At 28.4% G+C, this 16,568-nt stretch overlaps 2 protein-coding genes across 2 annotated transcripts; one reads left to right on the top strand and one right to left on the bottom strand.

Moving 5' to 3' along the window:
- Window positions 1–381: 381 nt before the first annotated feature.
- Window positions 382–1,067, top strand: LOC112705801 (uncharacterized). Its single transcript, XM_025756766.3, has one exon. The coding sequence runs from the start codon at window positions 556–558 to the stop codon at window positions 949–951; it is 396 nt and encodes a 131-aa protein (XP_025612551.1). The 5' UTR covers window positions 382–555; the 3' UTR covers window positions 952–1,067.
- Window positions 1,068–1,577: 510 nt separating this feature from the next.
- LOC112705800 (uncharacterized) lies at window positions 1,578–4,966 on the bottom strand. Its single transcript, XM_025756765.3, has 7 exons — window positions 4,463–4,966; window positions 4,102–4,171; window positions 3,940–3,999; window positions 2,856–2,970; window positions 2,574–2,689; window positions 2,215–2,339; window positions 1,578–1,970 (listed from the first exon to the last, which is right to left on the bottom strand). Exons 1-7 carry the CDS (start codon window positions 4,537–4,539, stop codon window positions 1,847–1,849), a joined length of 687 nt encoding a protein of 228 aa, XP_025612550.1. The 5' UTR covers window positions 4,540–4,966; the 3' UTR covers window positions 1,578–1,846.
- Window positions 4,967–16,568: the final 11,602 nt, after the last annotated feature.

The following is a 16,568-nucleotide window of genomic DNA, read 5'->3' as shown; positions in this document are numbered from 1 at the left end:
GAGTTTTTTTCCCTATCATATAAACTTTTGAATATTATTTTTGTGGTGGATACTACAATGAAGATGGCATAATTGTCTTCATATGAGTATATTTCTTTTTGACCTTTGGATGATGGATTGTATGGTTAGATTTTGATATTTATAAAAGTGTTGTTTTTGTTTAAAGTGTGGCTAAATAAATAAACCACACTTTTAACCAAAGCATCTTCATGAGAAGATATTTTTGCCATCTTCATTGTAGTATCCACCTATTTTTGTTAGTATACTAGGCAAGGTTAATGGTAATGACTATTGAGACGGTAGCAAAGGCAAATCGTAGCCCCACCAATCCATTGAATGAGCATATAATCCGTCAATAGTGATTTATGGCCTATCAGCCAATCAATATCTCAGTCCCTTATCCAAATAAATACTCACTTTTCCTACCACCCCTTCATCATCATCATCTTTCTTCACATTCCTCCACACAGCACAGCTAAAGCTAACTGATCCACCAATAATTAATAACCATCACTTATTAGCACTTGCTGAGGCAAAGGGTAACAAGCTAAGAAAATGGCCATGGCAACAACTGTGCTCTCTGCTCATCAGAACATCACGGGAGCCACGGTGACATCAACCACCACAACCGCCAAGACCAACAAGAGAATGAGCAAAGTAGTGCACATAAGAGGCCTAAACTCATTTGGGGGTCTGAAGGCCACAAATGGAGTTGTCTCTATGGGTCTTCCTTTGAGCACTGAGAATTGTTTTGCTAAGATGGTGAGTTCAGTGAAGGCCAACAAGGCCTCAAATGGAAAAAAAGGAGGAGCTCTCTCATCCACCTGCAATGCCGCAGCTGAGATATTCACCATTGCTGCCATCATGAACGGTCTTGTTCTTGTTGGGGTTGCTGTTGGCTTTGTTCTTCTTAGGGTTGAAGCCTGGGTGGAGGAGACTGAGGCTGAGTAAACTCTCTCTGGATCAGAATTCAGATGGTAGCAATATATTCATATTCATAATACTTGTATGTTTTGTATATCGAATGCTTTTCTTCTGCTTTGGATTATAACCTTTTTATTTGTCAACGTTCCATTTTTGTGGTTCTCGTAATTTAGTCTCTGCTCATCAATAATTGATACCACCTAATCATTCATGAACTGCTACCATTAACAATCTTCTAAACTCTTCAGATGAATTTTTCATCAGTCTCGGCCTGTTTTAACTTTAACCATCAAGTAGAAGATAGAACACTAATTGCACCCAAATCTCTGATATTTGTAGTAGATTATTTTTGTGAACAGGGTAATGAACTTAACTCTCCAATTACGATATGCGTAAAGATTTAGTATAACTTTAACTACCTGCAGTGAAAAGGATGTATTGATTTTTCGTAGGAGTACCGAATTAATTCGTAGGATGTAGTGTTTTTTCGTTTCCTCGGAAGTGTTAAACGTTTGTTTCTGCTTTAAGTTATCCCGAATGTTTTGTTGCAATGACTATAATGTCGTGGAGAATGTTTTTGTTAATATTTGGCGTATAGATAAAGATAAGTACAGAAATTATATCAAACGCAGAACGTTTAGGTAATGATAGTGTAAAGTGTAAACCACATCATATAATTTGTGGTAATCAAAATTTTATAAAAAGATTGCAATCAACAATTAACCGCAGGGAATACAGATAAGCGTGCCAAATAAAATCAAACTACCAAAAATTATCACTGACCAAACATCTAAATAAATAAAACTTTTTAAGAAACATGGCAGTTCGCACTAGTCTGTTGCTAAGAAGCAGAATCTGGATCAAGACTCTAGCCATTCAATAACCAAACACGCTTCTATCATTATATTACTAATCAGCTTTCTCACAGTGAAGGTCTTTGACAAGCTGAAAACAGTTGCCAACTTATAAACGCCATCACCAACGACGTGAAGAGTTCAAAACCTACGATTTTTGGAAAGTGCCATCCCAATCCACGCCTCAGATAGCTGCACAAAGACATATTTTAGCAAACACCACGGAAAATGAAACACGAAAAGTGCAACTAATAACTTACTAAATAATGAATACCATCTAGCTAAGCAATGTATCTTATACAGTTATACTTTCATCAAACACTACATGTTTGGCCATCTTACCTAATGGACGATTTGTACATGGGAAAAAAATGTGAAAATAAATCTACAGGCTTGCAGATTGACAAAAACTAACTGTAATGAGTGAAGAAAGAACCTTGTGATTGATGGCATGGTTGCTACAATTCCTGCACATACATATATTATGGGAATGAGGGTCTTGGGTTTATTTTTACGTAGCCACATTAAAGATCCCAGTGCTGCGAGGGATATGCTCAACACCTGCGTAGATATAAGAGCAAAAACCCTTTAAAACACAGATATTACATAAGAGATAAACTGAATACAAATTAAAATTGTGTTCACCTATAGCACATAATATAACAACAAACTGTTTTAGCATTGTAACCAATGTAGAATGTAGAATTATAAGAAGTTCCAAACTCATGGAGAATATTGACTACATTTCTTCAGCTTGACCTAACCGAAGTTATAGCATTAAGAGAAATAACGTACCAAATTTGCATTAGCCTCCAGGCCCTGTAGAATGTAATCCCAAGTAAATTCTAATCCTCTAGCACCCACCCAAAGAGGTGCCAATCTATGTAGAACAGAATCAGCAAATGCCCAACCTGCCACAAGAAAAGTCCCATTAGCACTGAAATAAGGATTAGAGATGCAGGGTAACACAAGGAAGAAGTACAACGGCTGCTGATATGAGAAAGTGAACATCACTTCCATGATATACATAAATATAACATTCATTTTGTTATACATGATATAGCTTGCCAAACATACCAAGTCCAACTGCTTGGAATTTGTGATTCTGAGAGATGTTCCTGTGAGTCAACTGGGCCAAGGCAAAATAAAGTCCCGCAACATCTATGAAACCTATTAAAGCCTTTAATAATTCCTGAAAAATAAAGCCATTTGTTATCACTTAAGGTATTATGCGTAATGACTATGGCTCAACACAGATGATAAATTCATAGCCACCAATTGTTATGTGCCATTGCACTCTGTTGTCATATACTTCAGAGGCTCAATTTTAAAGAACAATTGTTATGCAAAATGATGGTTACTGCCTAATCCTATGTCTTTCATGCAGGAATGAGGACTCTGTAACTAGGTAGGGGAGGGAAAAAGATGAAACGGCCTTAATATTCTGAGTGTTGGTTTTTAATAGACAAAAGGTCCTCCCCCTAGGCTGGAAGGAATAAATGTAACACACACTCCACGAAACATGAGAACAAAGACAGTCACCTACATATATACAAATCAAGACATGCATTAAGATAAAGAGAAGATTTCTTACAAGTTTCCCAAAAAAAAAGGAGGATAAGAGTTTCTACTTAATTTAATTGGCAAAACATGGCTACCCAATCCCTCAACTTATTTGTAAGGGAAACCCCCTTTAAAAGGACCATGCTTCAAATCAACTGGAATTCAGCAGTCATGACTATGTGATATCATTTACCAAATACTAAAATGAGAAGCACAACTAGCTGTATCCATTTAGCATGTCGGATAACATGATGTCACAGGGAGCAAGGTTCCTTATTTATAACTAATTTCACAGTTATAACTGGGGTTTGTTGCTCTATTTTTTACCAATTCTACTTATCAGATGTAAATGGGATGGAATAACACACAGTTACATTCTTGAGCGAACCAAAAACTAGAATGAGGTTCCTCCATTATGATTTTGCAAAAACCTATTGTGTACCAAATATGACTCATGATACTGAAAACACCCGCAAAATACCAAATTTATGAATTGATTCTATTGCAATGAAAAACACGATTACAAAGCTATTTATCATTACTACTGTAACTTGAACTCACAACAATGAAAACGAACTCAAGCAATTTAGAAACATACCTGATATGGATCGAAGCTATCGCTTTCAGATACCTTGAGAAAAGTAGCCAGACAAATGAGCTGCCAGAGTATGCAGAGAAAAAAGAAAAAAGATTCTGTCTTAGTTTCAGCAAATATTAAATTTAAAATGAAGATGATTGAGAATTCAAACTATTCGCGAACCTTAACCAATGCAGTTGCTAAATAAACTACAGCGGCTTTGATAGAGGTGCCGAGTGTATCATACTCAGATCTGCATAACGCAAACTCATTACTGCACTAACACACAAGACCGTCCACAATATCTTTGTGATAAATAGGGAAAAAAAGTTTGAGAAATCAAGTTTGTTCTATGAATTGATAGGGGCTTTGTGATGAGGTATGGATTAGAACTAGAAGCTGCAATTGTTGGTTATTTGATCGAATAGAAGCTATAGGGCATATAATTGAAATTTGAAGGGGTTAAGTGATTAAGCAGCTGAATCCAAAAAACAGAAATATACGGAAGCAAAGAGAATGAGAAAAAATTAGATCTGAAACATACAAGGGGGTGGCGGAATAGTAGACGGCGTGGGGGCCGAAGGTGAGAATCGCGCAGTTAAAGAAGTGAAATAGCGTCATCCTCCTCCTCCTCCTCCTCCTCTTCTTCTTCTTCTTCTTCTTCTTCTTCTTCTTCTTCTTCTTCTTCTTCACTTGTCACTTTGAACTGCTCGGAACTCAGATCCAAGAAACACAGCACGCTCGCTGCCGCCACCACCACCCACTGCCACCACTATTAATCAACTAACGTGATAGCAGTTATTATGACGTAATATTTCTTCTCTAATCTTCTTCTACCTCCTAAGTCCTACCGAATCAAAATCTCTTATCTTTTTCGATTAAAGCAAGGAAGGTGTTTTAAATTTTAACTTTTTAACTTCAATAGTATGATGTTTTAACTTTTAACTTCAACAACCACAGCCAAAAAAGGGTTTGACTCCATTTAAAATTTTAGGGTTACAAATTTCCAATAGATCATCATATTTTGATAATAATGCAGTTAAAATGTGAGGCTAATTTCTTTATATGCTTGATGTATAGTTATCAAACCCGATTCTATTCGATCAGATTCGAAATTGGGTCATTAGATCATCAATTTTGGTTGGATTATCATTTAAACTGATCAAATAATTAACCCAAACAAATTTAGTTAAACTCGATAAAATCCAGTGTAATTCGTCCAAAATCGAATTAAACTTACCCGTCAAATTCAATTAAACTAAAAAAAAAATTATTTTTATACATAAAATGTATTACATAAATAAAATCAAATTATATTTATAAATTAAAAAATATATATTTTATTAGTTATAATATATTTTCTATTTCAATGATTGTTACTTTTATTTTTTAAAATATTTAAAAATATAATAAATATAAATTTATAAATACTTAAAGAATATAATAAATATAAATTAATTGATAAATTAAGATATTCATTATGAAAATAAAAAATTAAATTAAATTTATATAATTATTTAATCATGACCAAATCAATTGATTCAATTTATGACTAATTAGTTAAATCAGTGATCCAGTAATCTAATAATCTAATCAGTTTGATTCTGATAACTATGATGAGAGATTTTTTGTAAAATTTAAAATATTATATTTTTAAGAATTTCTTAATGAATTTAATTTTAATACAAGTGTAAAACCGTTTTATACGTGCAATGATCAACCAAGAAAATAGTTGTGATTGTACCATTGTGTAAAACGTTTTACATAGGGTGACAAAGCGAGTCGGTCCGCACCATAAACAGGGAGGCCCACCCCGCCCCAGCAACTAAGGTGGGTTCAAATGCTAGCACATCCCACTTTGTGGCGGATTGATGGGCTGGCGGGCTAGTCCACTTGACTCTTTTTATTTTGAAAAATAAATTTTATTAAAATTAATAAAAAATAATAATTAAAAAATTAAATATAAATAAAAAATAATCAAATTATAATGTAAATTTTTTTACTATCATTTTTTAAATTTTTAACTTCAATAAAATTATTCAAAATAATATTTGTTAATAGAACCGTCTTTATTTTAAAAAATAAGTTACATGATTTAAGTATATATACGAAATTATAAAATAAAATAAATAAAATTAACAAATAAAAGAAGAATAAAATAAAAAAGTGCTTAAAAATTATATAATTATTATTTTTACTTTTTTAGTAGTAATTATTTTTTTATTTAATAAAAAAATAAAATAAAATAAAAGCCTTTGGTCCAGCAGGCCAACCCATCCCGTCCTGCCAAAACTTATGAATTTGGTGGTACGGGTTTGGCGGATTTTTTTTTTATTTGAAGGGTTCCAAATTTTAACCCAATCCATTTTTTTAGCGAATTTGGCGGATCGGTCCGACGGATTTAACCCGTTTTATCACTCCGTAATTTTATATTATTAGTTTATGAAAATTAAATTTTTTTAATATAAAAGAAGATTTAAGTAAGAGAATAGCAAGGTGTGATTTCTAATTTTTTAAAAAGATTTTAGAAGAGAAATTATTGGGTGCGATTTTTTATTAAAGAAAAATGTTGAGTGCAATTTATGATTTTAAAAAAAATAAAAAATCATTTGATGCAATTTTTAATTTTTTTAAATAAAAAAATTAAAGAATATAAATTGACGGCTGCAATTTGTGTACACCATCATACACGTGCAAAGAGCAGAAAAAGTATCAATAGGTATAATTTCTGTGAAAATGGATTTTTTTATTGTTTAAAAAAAATTAAGAGTGTAAGTGTGATCTTTAATTTTTTGTTGTTCTCTCTCTTATATTTATTCTTAATCCCACTTATAAAATTAATGGTGAAAAATCACACTTATTCTCTCAATTATTAAAAAAAAATTTGAGAAGATGCATATTCCTAATTTCTACTACCCATACTCAAGTAATTCACATCATGTCGTTGTAATCAAGGTTTTAAAAACCAAAATGGTTATTAAACCATTCAAACTATTGATACCTCGATTTAGAAGTTTAATCAGCCACTGAAATAACTAAATTACAATAAAATAATATATAATTATAAATAAATACATAAAAATAACAAAACACAAAAGTAATCTACACAAAAAAACATAAATACAAATAATTAAATTATATTCTTAATATTTAAATAAATAAGTATAAATGATTATTATAAATAAATATTTTATAATTCATTTAACTACCTTTTTTGAAAAGATATTATATTAAATATTTGTTATTTCATAATTATAATATTATTAAGTTATAAAGTGATAAAATATGAAAGATTAAATTAGAATATAGAACATTACTATTTTATTCATTTTGTGTCTTCATGAACTTTTAGACGGCAGTTTGTTTTTGAAAACATCACACAGACACATAGACTCTAAAATTATACTTGGCACATAAATTCACTACAATAATATAGATTATTTTTTAAAATTATATGTGTTAAAAAAGAATTAAAATTCGTCAAAAAAAATATATTTTGACACTATTTTAACTATAAAAAGATGTGAATAAAAATTTTGTCAAAAATAGTATTTTCAACATATAAGTAATTGTAAAAAAAAGTTAAATCTTATTTTAATAAATATTGGACGTCAAAAATAATTTGTTAAAAAAAATTGAGAATATATTTTTTGTGATACTTATTAACCGTCAAAAATACTATTTATTTTGACACTTATTGACCATAAAAAATTCTCAACAAAAATTTTCAACAAAAAATGAGATGAGATCTTGAAATTGAAGAATAAACTGAGATTTTGAAGATGAAAAATGAGTAGTATGATCCTAAACTGAGAGCAGTGTGATGCCAAAATTGACAGAGCTCAACGAAAAAGAAGAATAGTAGAGTAAGTTGAAAATAAATGAATGTCAAAATTGAGGATAAATTTTCTCCAGTCTAATTATTCATCAAGAAAACATAGATAATTTGACATTTGTAATATTTGTCAAAAATATATATTAATTTTACATTTAACTATGGTGTTAAAAAAAAGAATGTTAAAATAACTCTCTTTTTTGTAGTGATTAAAACTGAGAGACAGAAACTGAAAAATAGAGACTGAGAGATAAAAACTAAACTAAGTTTCTATATTATATTTAGCGTGAAGTACATGATTGAATTATGTCTCATTATCCTATTTAATTTAAAATAAATACAAAGAATGAAATAATCAAAATTATTTAAATATTTCTTCTTTTTCTTTTCTCCTTTTTTCCTTTCTCTTTCTCTTATTCATTGCAAATACATCACCCAAAAATAATAATAATAATAATAAGAGAAAACCATGAATATTTTTCACCATTGCGATTGTTAAGGAAAAATCAGGAAAATTTTCTTTTGCTTTTACATGAAAATTTGCAACAAAAGACACTGTATTCAATAATATAAAGCTTGATTGAAATAGCAGCAATGATGGTAAAACATTTTTAACACCCCCGTTGATATCGTTAGAATAAGTCTTCATGATTATTATGATATAGTGAAGAAATTCATGGATTTAGGCACTGTGAAGTTCAATCTCAAGAAGGTGTACTATTAGCCTTCAATATTGTCACCGATGTGCGATTGACGTTCAAAAATGCATTGATGTATAATTCCCTTGTCACGATGTGTAAAATATAATTAACCTACTTTTATCTAAGTTTGAATAGCTTTATCATCCCATGCATTAAACAAATAATGATAAAAATAATAAGAATAAAATTAGTAATTCTATCTAAGTTTGAATAGCTTTATCATCCCATGCATTAAACAAATAATGATAAAAATAATAAGAATAAAATTAGTAATTCAACATTTCGATATAATTCTTTTAGGCAAGAAATCATTGTTACTACGAATGGTTTGCTGTTACACTTAATATCAATCATTTACAAGAATGAAGATGCAGGAGTGGAATAGAGATGCTAGAGGTGGAGGTAGAGGTGGCGATGGAGATGGAAGTTGCAAGAGAAGGAGGTATGGTTTGGGAGGAAAAAGAAAAGTGGGAAGTTAGATTTAGAATTTGAAAAGTTGGATGATCGTAGTTTTAAAAATAAATATTATTAAAGTTTTAATCTCGATCTCCAAAAATTTTAGTCTTCAATATCCCCACTTTTTAGAGGTATTGAAGGAATTGAAATTTTGTATCATGAAACTGAAACTTTAGTTTCAATCTCTAGCTACCAAATATAACACTTTAATGAAAGAGCTCAGCTCTTTCTTTCCCCAAATCAGAGGGGAACATGCTGAAACAAGAAAGGAGGAGAAGAAGAGGAACTCAAACCCTTGATCTAATTTCAATTCACCATAACTTTCAATTTGAAGCTCCGATTGATAAGTTGTCAGCGGCCACACATTCATTTCAAAATTCTTTACAAAATTCACTGAACAATTTGGTAAGAAATTTCTAATTTTGTGTCCAATTTTTCCCCTTTAAAATTCATGAAAATTTGCTGGGTCATGTCCCAAACGTCTATCGGTAAGGTGAGAAATCTCTAACCTTTGTAAAAATATTAAATTAGCAAATCTCCTATATTAATTTTAGTGATATTTGTGTGGAATTATATTGTATATATGTAAATTGGAACCAAATTGATGAAGTTGAAAGCTTGAATTTGAGCTTAGAGGCTAGGTTTTCTGTTTGGTATACGTTTGGTGCCTTGAACTTTTGTGGAATTATGGTATTAAAGGCGTTCCGAGTTTAGGAATGAATTGGCTAAGGTATGATTTTGGTTTCTCGTAAATAGTATATAATTTTGTGTGAAAATTTAAGTTAGTTGACTGTAATCGGTTGAACCATGTGAATTTATTAAGGTTTAGTATTTATTATGAGATTGTTGAGTTTGTAATAAGAATGCATTGATTTTTGATAATTATTGATGATGATAGTAAATTGTGATGATGAAATTGAGGAATAATGACAGTAATTGGATTGAATATTTTTAGTATGTTGATGAGATTTGTATGTATTGATGATGAGAGGTGTTTGGAAATAGATGGACATGATTTTTAGAGTTGTTTTGGTTTTAAGATTATGCTATAGAATTTAGAATCTGGAAAGCATATTTGGTGTTTTTCGCAAAAAGGTGATTTTGACCAATTTCTGTAGACCATAACTTGGTTTTCGAACCCTCAAATTTTATTAAATTTGATTTAAATAGAAATTTGGGTTCGTAAAGTTTATGCTGTTTGAAAAACAAATGAAAAAATCATTTAAAACGAAAAAGTTAAGCACGTTTAAAGTTGCTGTAAAAATCTAGTTTTTTGCAATTTAGCCATTTTAAAGAAAAATGGAGACATGCGTATGTAAGAACCTACATGTGATGCGGGAACAGGGCACTACCCAGGCATCCCACATACACGAGCAAGACCTGCGTACGCAGAAACTAATTTTTGAAAGCTTGTGTACAATATTTTAAAGGGTTAAGTGAGTGTGCAATAATTATTAGAAATTATCCTGTGGATAGAATTATTATTTGAGATTACCTTATGTATGTGTTGTTGGGTGTTGGACAAAAATATTATTGAGCTATTATACAAAATAAAATCAAAACTGCTCAAATATAAGATCCAATAATTTTTTTGTTACGACTGTAAAATAAAGTTTATTTTTTCAATAATTTGTTCCTTAATTTGTTTGTATTTCTACAAAAAAAGAATAACCATAAAAAATATTGTGATACCCTAAAAATTTTATTAAAAGAACAAAATTAGTATATTTTTACAAGATATATTTGTAAGCTTTATTTTTTTATATTTGTTTAAAAAATTGTTGAATTGTGAGAGTGTTCTTTTTTTTGATAATTATACAAAAAATAATAATGAATTAATGTAAATATATTAAAATTTGTAAAGTTAGTATATTAATAAAATTTTAATAACTTAATTAACATATCAAAAAATTTAATAATTAAAAAGTATCTTTTTGTTATTTTAATATGTTTAATAATAGTGTTTTTGCAAATATTTTGTGCCATTATATTTTATTGATTATCTTTTATATAATATAAAAAAAGTATGTAAGACCCAAATTTTTAAAAATTAAATAATTAGTTATTTATGAGCTAATATATTATATTGAGATATAATTTTTAAAAAAATTATTTTTAACAAAAATAATTAAATAAATTTTTATGATTATTAAAATTTAATTTAATTATTATTTATTTTATTAAATTTGATTATTTATCAAAAAATAATTTAATAAAACAAAAATTAAATTAATTTTTATTGTTCTTATTATTACTATTAGTATTATTATCATTGTTATGATTATTATTATTACTATCGTTATTATTATTATTAATATTAAACTATCATCATTATTATTATTATTATTATTATTATTATTATTATTATTATTATTATTGGTAGAAAGCCTTTAAGGGAATGAAAGAATAAAAAAATGGAATGTGACTTGTTAAGCTTTATATGCATGTGTATATATATATATATATATATAAAACCAACGACACATAAGTCTTTCATGTGTCACCTTAACACTAATAATCTATTCTTCTTTCATTAACCATTCCTTCTCCAAGCAATACTGAACCATTTTCTTTGGGAAAATAAAGAGAATGTCGTGAGTGAGAGAGAACAAGAAAACAATGGCACCGTAAACTTTCGGCTCCGATTTTTGTAGTCTGTAACTCTAATAAAAAATCTAATCCAATAAAAATATTTGTATTCTCCTCTTCTATACTTTGGTATTATTTTTGTCCAGTAAAAGTTGATGATGACACAACTCCTCTTCTCCTTAAGTTTGACTAATTGGAATTCGAAAAGATACAAATGATTTCTGACGTTTCCTTCTTCAGCAACTCGGTCAGAAAATTTTTTCAAAATTTTTGTTAATTTTAATTTCGTATGGAGGTAGGGGGTTTCATTTTAAAATTAATAGTTTTTTATTTAAAAATGCCAAAAAATTTATTGAGTAATTACACATAATTTATACGTGTTTTGTGTGTCTAATTGACTAAAATTGGTTGTATTATGATTGTGAATATTGGTCAATTTGGTGTTACTTGATAAATTGAAATGTGAATTAAGTTTACAAATTGAATTTGAGTTGAGATTGAGTTTGATGCTGGAATTTATGCTTGTGGAAGTGGATAGTAATGAATTTTAGTATTAGCATGATGGAGAATAGGTGTGATTGATTATTTGGTGAGGTGGAGGTATGTATAATTAAGAGGTGATACGGAAGTACGTTTAATAATATAAGTGATGGGGAGGTGTGGGTATGTAAATTGGTGATGTGGAGGCATAATAAAAAGAAAGGAAATAAGAACTAATGGAGGAAATAGATACTTAGGAGGAAAGAAATGAGAAAGAATGAATATGTTAGATGCTTGAAAAGTGTATGTTAAATGAACTTTTGTGCCAAAGTGCTAATGCGAAAGTGCCCACCTAATTGATAGCCTGAAATTGCTAAAGCGGGAATGTCCGCCTAACTGATAGCCTATGGTTGCTAATGCGAAAGTGCCCGCCTAACTGATAGCCTAAGGTTGCTAATGCGGGATGGTTCGCCTAACTGATAGTCTGTTATTACCGTGATGCCAAGATATCTTAACTGACATGGGTTCGCCCATGATAATAATTGTGCCTAACTGACACGGTAAATGAACCATATTCGGGGTTTGTCCCGAGTAATATCGGGTTGTAGGTAGACAACCGACGCCTGAGTTCATGGCCTGCTTAGGACAGACATGCATCATATTGTTTGCGTATTTGCATTTGATTATGGTTGTTTATCTTGTTTATTTGTGATTGTGCTGCTGTCTTGGTGTCTTGCTTGTGTACTTGACTGGACACTTTACTTGCGCTGTGGACTTAATAATGTGATAGGGGCTGATGTTTGTGGATTGGGTTTAGGATTATTTGCGATGCTGGCTTATTAGATATTGCGGCAATTGAGGAATATTGTCTAAGGACGAGGAATTATTAATGTGACGGAGATTTTATTTAAGTAATGTGGTTTAAGGAAAAGGGTTTACCCGGCTTCAGGTAAGACTTTGGAAGGATTTTAAGGGTTTAATAAAGAAAGCTGTTTTTGGGTTATGAGTTAACTATTTGTATATTACTTTGTATATTTATTTTTACAGCACTCGCTATTCCCTACTGAGAACGTGTGGTTTGTTCTCACCCCAAAATCTTTCACCCTTTCACTGACACAGGTTTGAAAACTCAGTTTGAAGTTGCGGGCGATTATTAGTCTTATTTGAGCTAAGTTATGTGTTGAGTTGTCTTCATAGAGTTCCCTCGCCTTTACCGATTAGGATTTTATTTTATCCAGAGGGATAGATGTTGTATTCGAATTTGTTATTGAATTTATTTGTATGGTATTTTTTATTATTAATAATTATGTAATTATTATTACTTGGTGTTATTTGATAAATGTGTTTCACTAAAATTGAAACGCGAAATTGAACTAAAGGTTCAATATTAAATAGTAAATAAGAAAAACAGGTTAGTAACGCCTCACTTTTGGTACGATCATGACGTGTAAAAATTAGGGTACTACAAAATACATGTCAATATATAATTGTGTAAGAGAGATAAAAAAACATAAATTTAAAAAAGACCAAAATTCAAACTAAACAATCACAATTTTTTTTAAATTTAGGTTCAAATAATAAAATCTCTTTCTCTTTGTAAATTAATCATTCAGTAAATTTGTGATTTGATTGCAGAATTGATTCTGTGTAAAATTTACAGTAGAAATTTTTTTCAATGGAATTAACCATTCCATGCAAGACTAAAACTTCACTAAATAAAGGGTTATGCTATATGTACATTAAAATTAGTCACTAAAGTCAGCTATTAATATAAAATATATATTAAAATATAAATACACATCTATTATATCTATTATATCTATTATATACTACTAATTTTACAACCAAAATGTGTCACATGTCACTTTTTTATTGCAATTAAAATAAATTTTTTTCTAAAATTAAATAATTCTTTCCTCCTCTCTCACCATTTCTCTATCTCTCTCATTCTTTTACTCAATCTATCTTTTTTATATATCATTATTAATTATTAATTATAAATTTGACAATCAAAATATACAATATGGCATTCTCTAATTACATTCAAATAAAATTAAAATTTTAAAATTGAATATAGCTATATTATATATTGTATTTATATATTACTAACTAATTTAATAACTAAAATGTGTCATATGACACTCTCTTATTAAAATTTAGAGAAAATATTTTCTTCCAAAATTACTAAACCTCCTTCTTATATTCTCTAATCTATCTCTCTTTTTTTTTGTTTCTCTCTATCATTCGCACTCTATATATAATTTATATTTTATATTAGTAATTTGACAAATCAAAATATGCCGCCAAATATTCTTTTATTGTAATAAAATAAAATTTTTCTTTAGCTTCCAAAATTAACAATACATTTTTTAGTATTTCGTATGAAAGAGTTTAATTTTTTAATAATAATTAATTTAACATTTGTTATCTAAAATTTGAAAGAATTTAACTTGTATACTCTTATATTTAATTAGGTGTTAAGTTTGTTGTACAAATAAAAATAATTAATTTTTATGCTTGTTATTTAAAAATAATATTTGTTACTCTATATATATAAAAATATAATTAGATATTAGCATAAAAAAATTTATATCAATTCTAACTTTTAATCACAATATTAGTATTTTTTAAATTATATACAATAAATAATTGAAAAAAAAGTAAAAACATAAATTAGAAAGATAAGTAGTAAAAAATTAAAGCTAAATAAAAAATATGTATATAATAAAATTTTTTATTTAAATTATATTATGTTGTTAATTTTATTTTTTGTAGAACAAAATGGTAGAGAAAAATAGAAAATAAGAGAAAAGAGAGAGAAAGATAAAAAAGAAGCATGGGAGTAGGAGTTTGTTAATTTTTGAAGTTAAAAATTTTTTTATTTTAATTACAATAAAAAAATATTTCGTGGCACATTTAGATTTGTCAAATTTATAATATAAAATATAAATTATATATAGAGTGCGAAGGATAGAGAGAAATAGAAAAAAAGAGGTAGATAAGAGAATGTAAGAAGGAGATTTAGTCATTTTGGAGAAAAATATTTTCTTTAAATTTTAATAAGAGAGTGTCATGTGACACATTTTAGTTATTAAATTAGTTAGTAATGTATAAATATAATATATAATATAGCTATATTCAATTTTAAAATTTTAATCTTGTTTGAATGTAATTAGAGAATGCCATGTTGTATATTTTGATTGTCAAATTTGTAATTAGTAATTGATAATGATATATAAGAGAGATAGAGTGAGTAAAGGAATGAGAGAGATAGAGAAAAGGAGAGAGAGAGAGGAGAAGATAACTCTTTAATTTTAGAGAGAAAAAATTGATTATAATTGCAATGAAAAAATGAGATGTGACATATTTTAATTGTAAAATCGATAGTATATAATAGATAATAAATATGTATTTATATTATAATATATATTTTATACAGGTGACTGATTTTAATATTTATAACATATATTTTACAAATGTTAATATGTTTATATTAATTCATTATTATTTTTTTGTATAATTATTAAAAAAAACGAGCACTCTCACAATCCAACAATTTTTTAAACAAATATAAAAAATAAAGCTTACAAATATATCTCATAAAAAAATACTAATTTTGTTTCCTTAATAAAATTTTTAGGGTATCATAATATTTTTTGCGGTTATTTTTTTTAGAGAAATACAAACAAATTAAGGAATAAATTATTAAAAAATAAACTTTATTTTACAATCGTGCCAAAAAAATTATTAGACCTTATACTTGAGTAGTTTTAATTTTATTTTGTATAATAGCTCAATAATATTTTTGTTCAAGACCCAACAATACATAAGATAATTTCAAATGACAATTCTATCCACAAGATAACTTTCCAATAATTATTGCACACTCATTTAACCCTTTAGAATATTAAAAAGTTGTAAAACCAAACTCACCAAGTGTCACTATTTTATTTAAAAATCAGCTCTTATTAGTCATTTTTAACCATTAATATATATATATATATATATATATATATATATATATATATATATAAACAATCATATCATACATAGTGCCACCAATGCTCAATTGATACATCACAAAGATTACAAGAAGTCATAATAACCCAGATACAGTTATCCCTCTTACACAAAAAATGTATAGAGTACATATACTATATGAACATACAACATCCCGAGTATTCATGCATTAGCCCTAAGTCTGGATTTTAGGCTGGCTAAAACAATAAGAACATACCCCTCAATAAAATGCTAACAAAAGAGAGTAAAAAGATACTTTAATCTCTAGAGACTCAAGTCATATTGGGTGTAATAACCCAGTTTTTCTGTAAAATGTTTCTTTGGAATTTCTGTAATTAGAATTCGTGAAATCTGCATGACATGGCTCACTTTAGATTAACAGGTTGGGTCAATTCTATAATAAAAAAATATAATAATATAATAATATATTATTATTAAAAGGTTAAAGTAGTTCAAAATGTCAAAAGTAACGTTGAGATCATATGATTATTGGATCCAAATTCAACCGGCATAAGATTTTTACCAATACTCCTTACTCTAATAAACTATACCAAAATATTTTATAGTGG

This window comes from Arachis hypogaea, chromosome 8, assembly GCF_003086295.3.
Source record: "Arachis hypogaea cultivar Tifrunner chromosome 8, arahy.Tifrunner.gnm2.J5K5, whole genome shotgun sequence".
In the NCBI taxonomy this organism is placed as follows: domain Eukaryota; kingdom Viridiplantae; phylum Streptophyta; class Magnoliopsida; order Fabales; family Fabaceae; genus Arachis; species Arachis hypogaea.
Note: the sequence above shows the minus strand (reverse complement) of the source record. Positions and strands in the feature narration are given on the sequence as shown.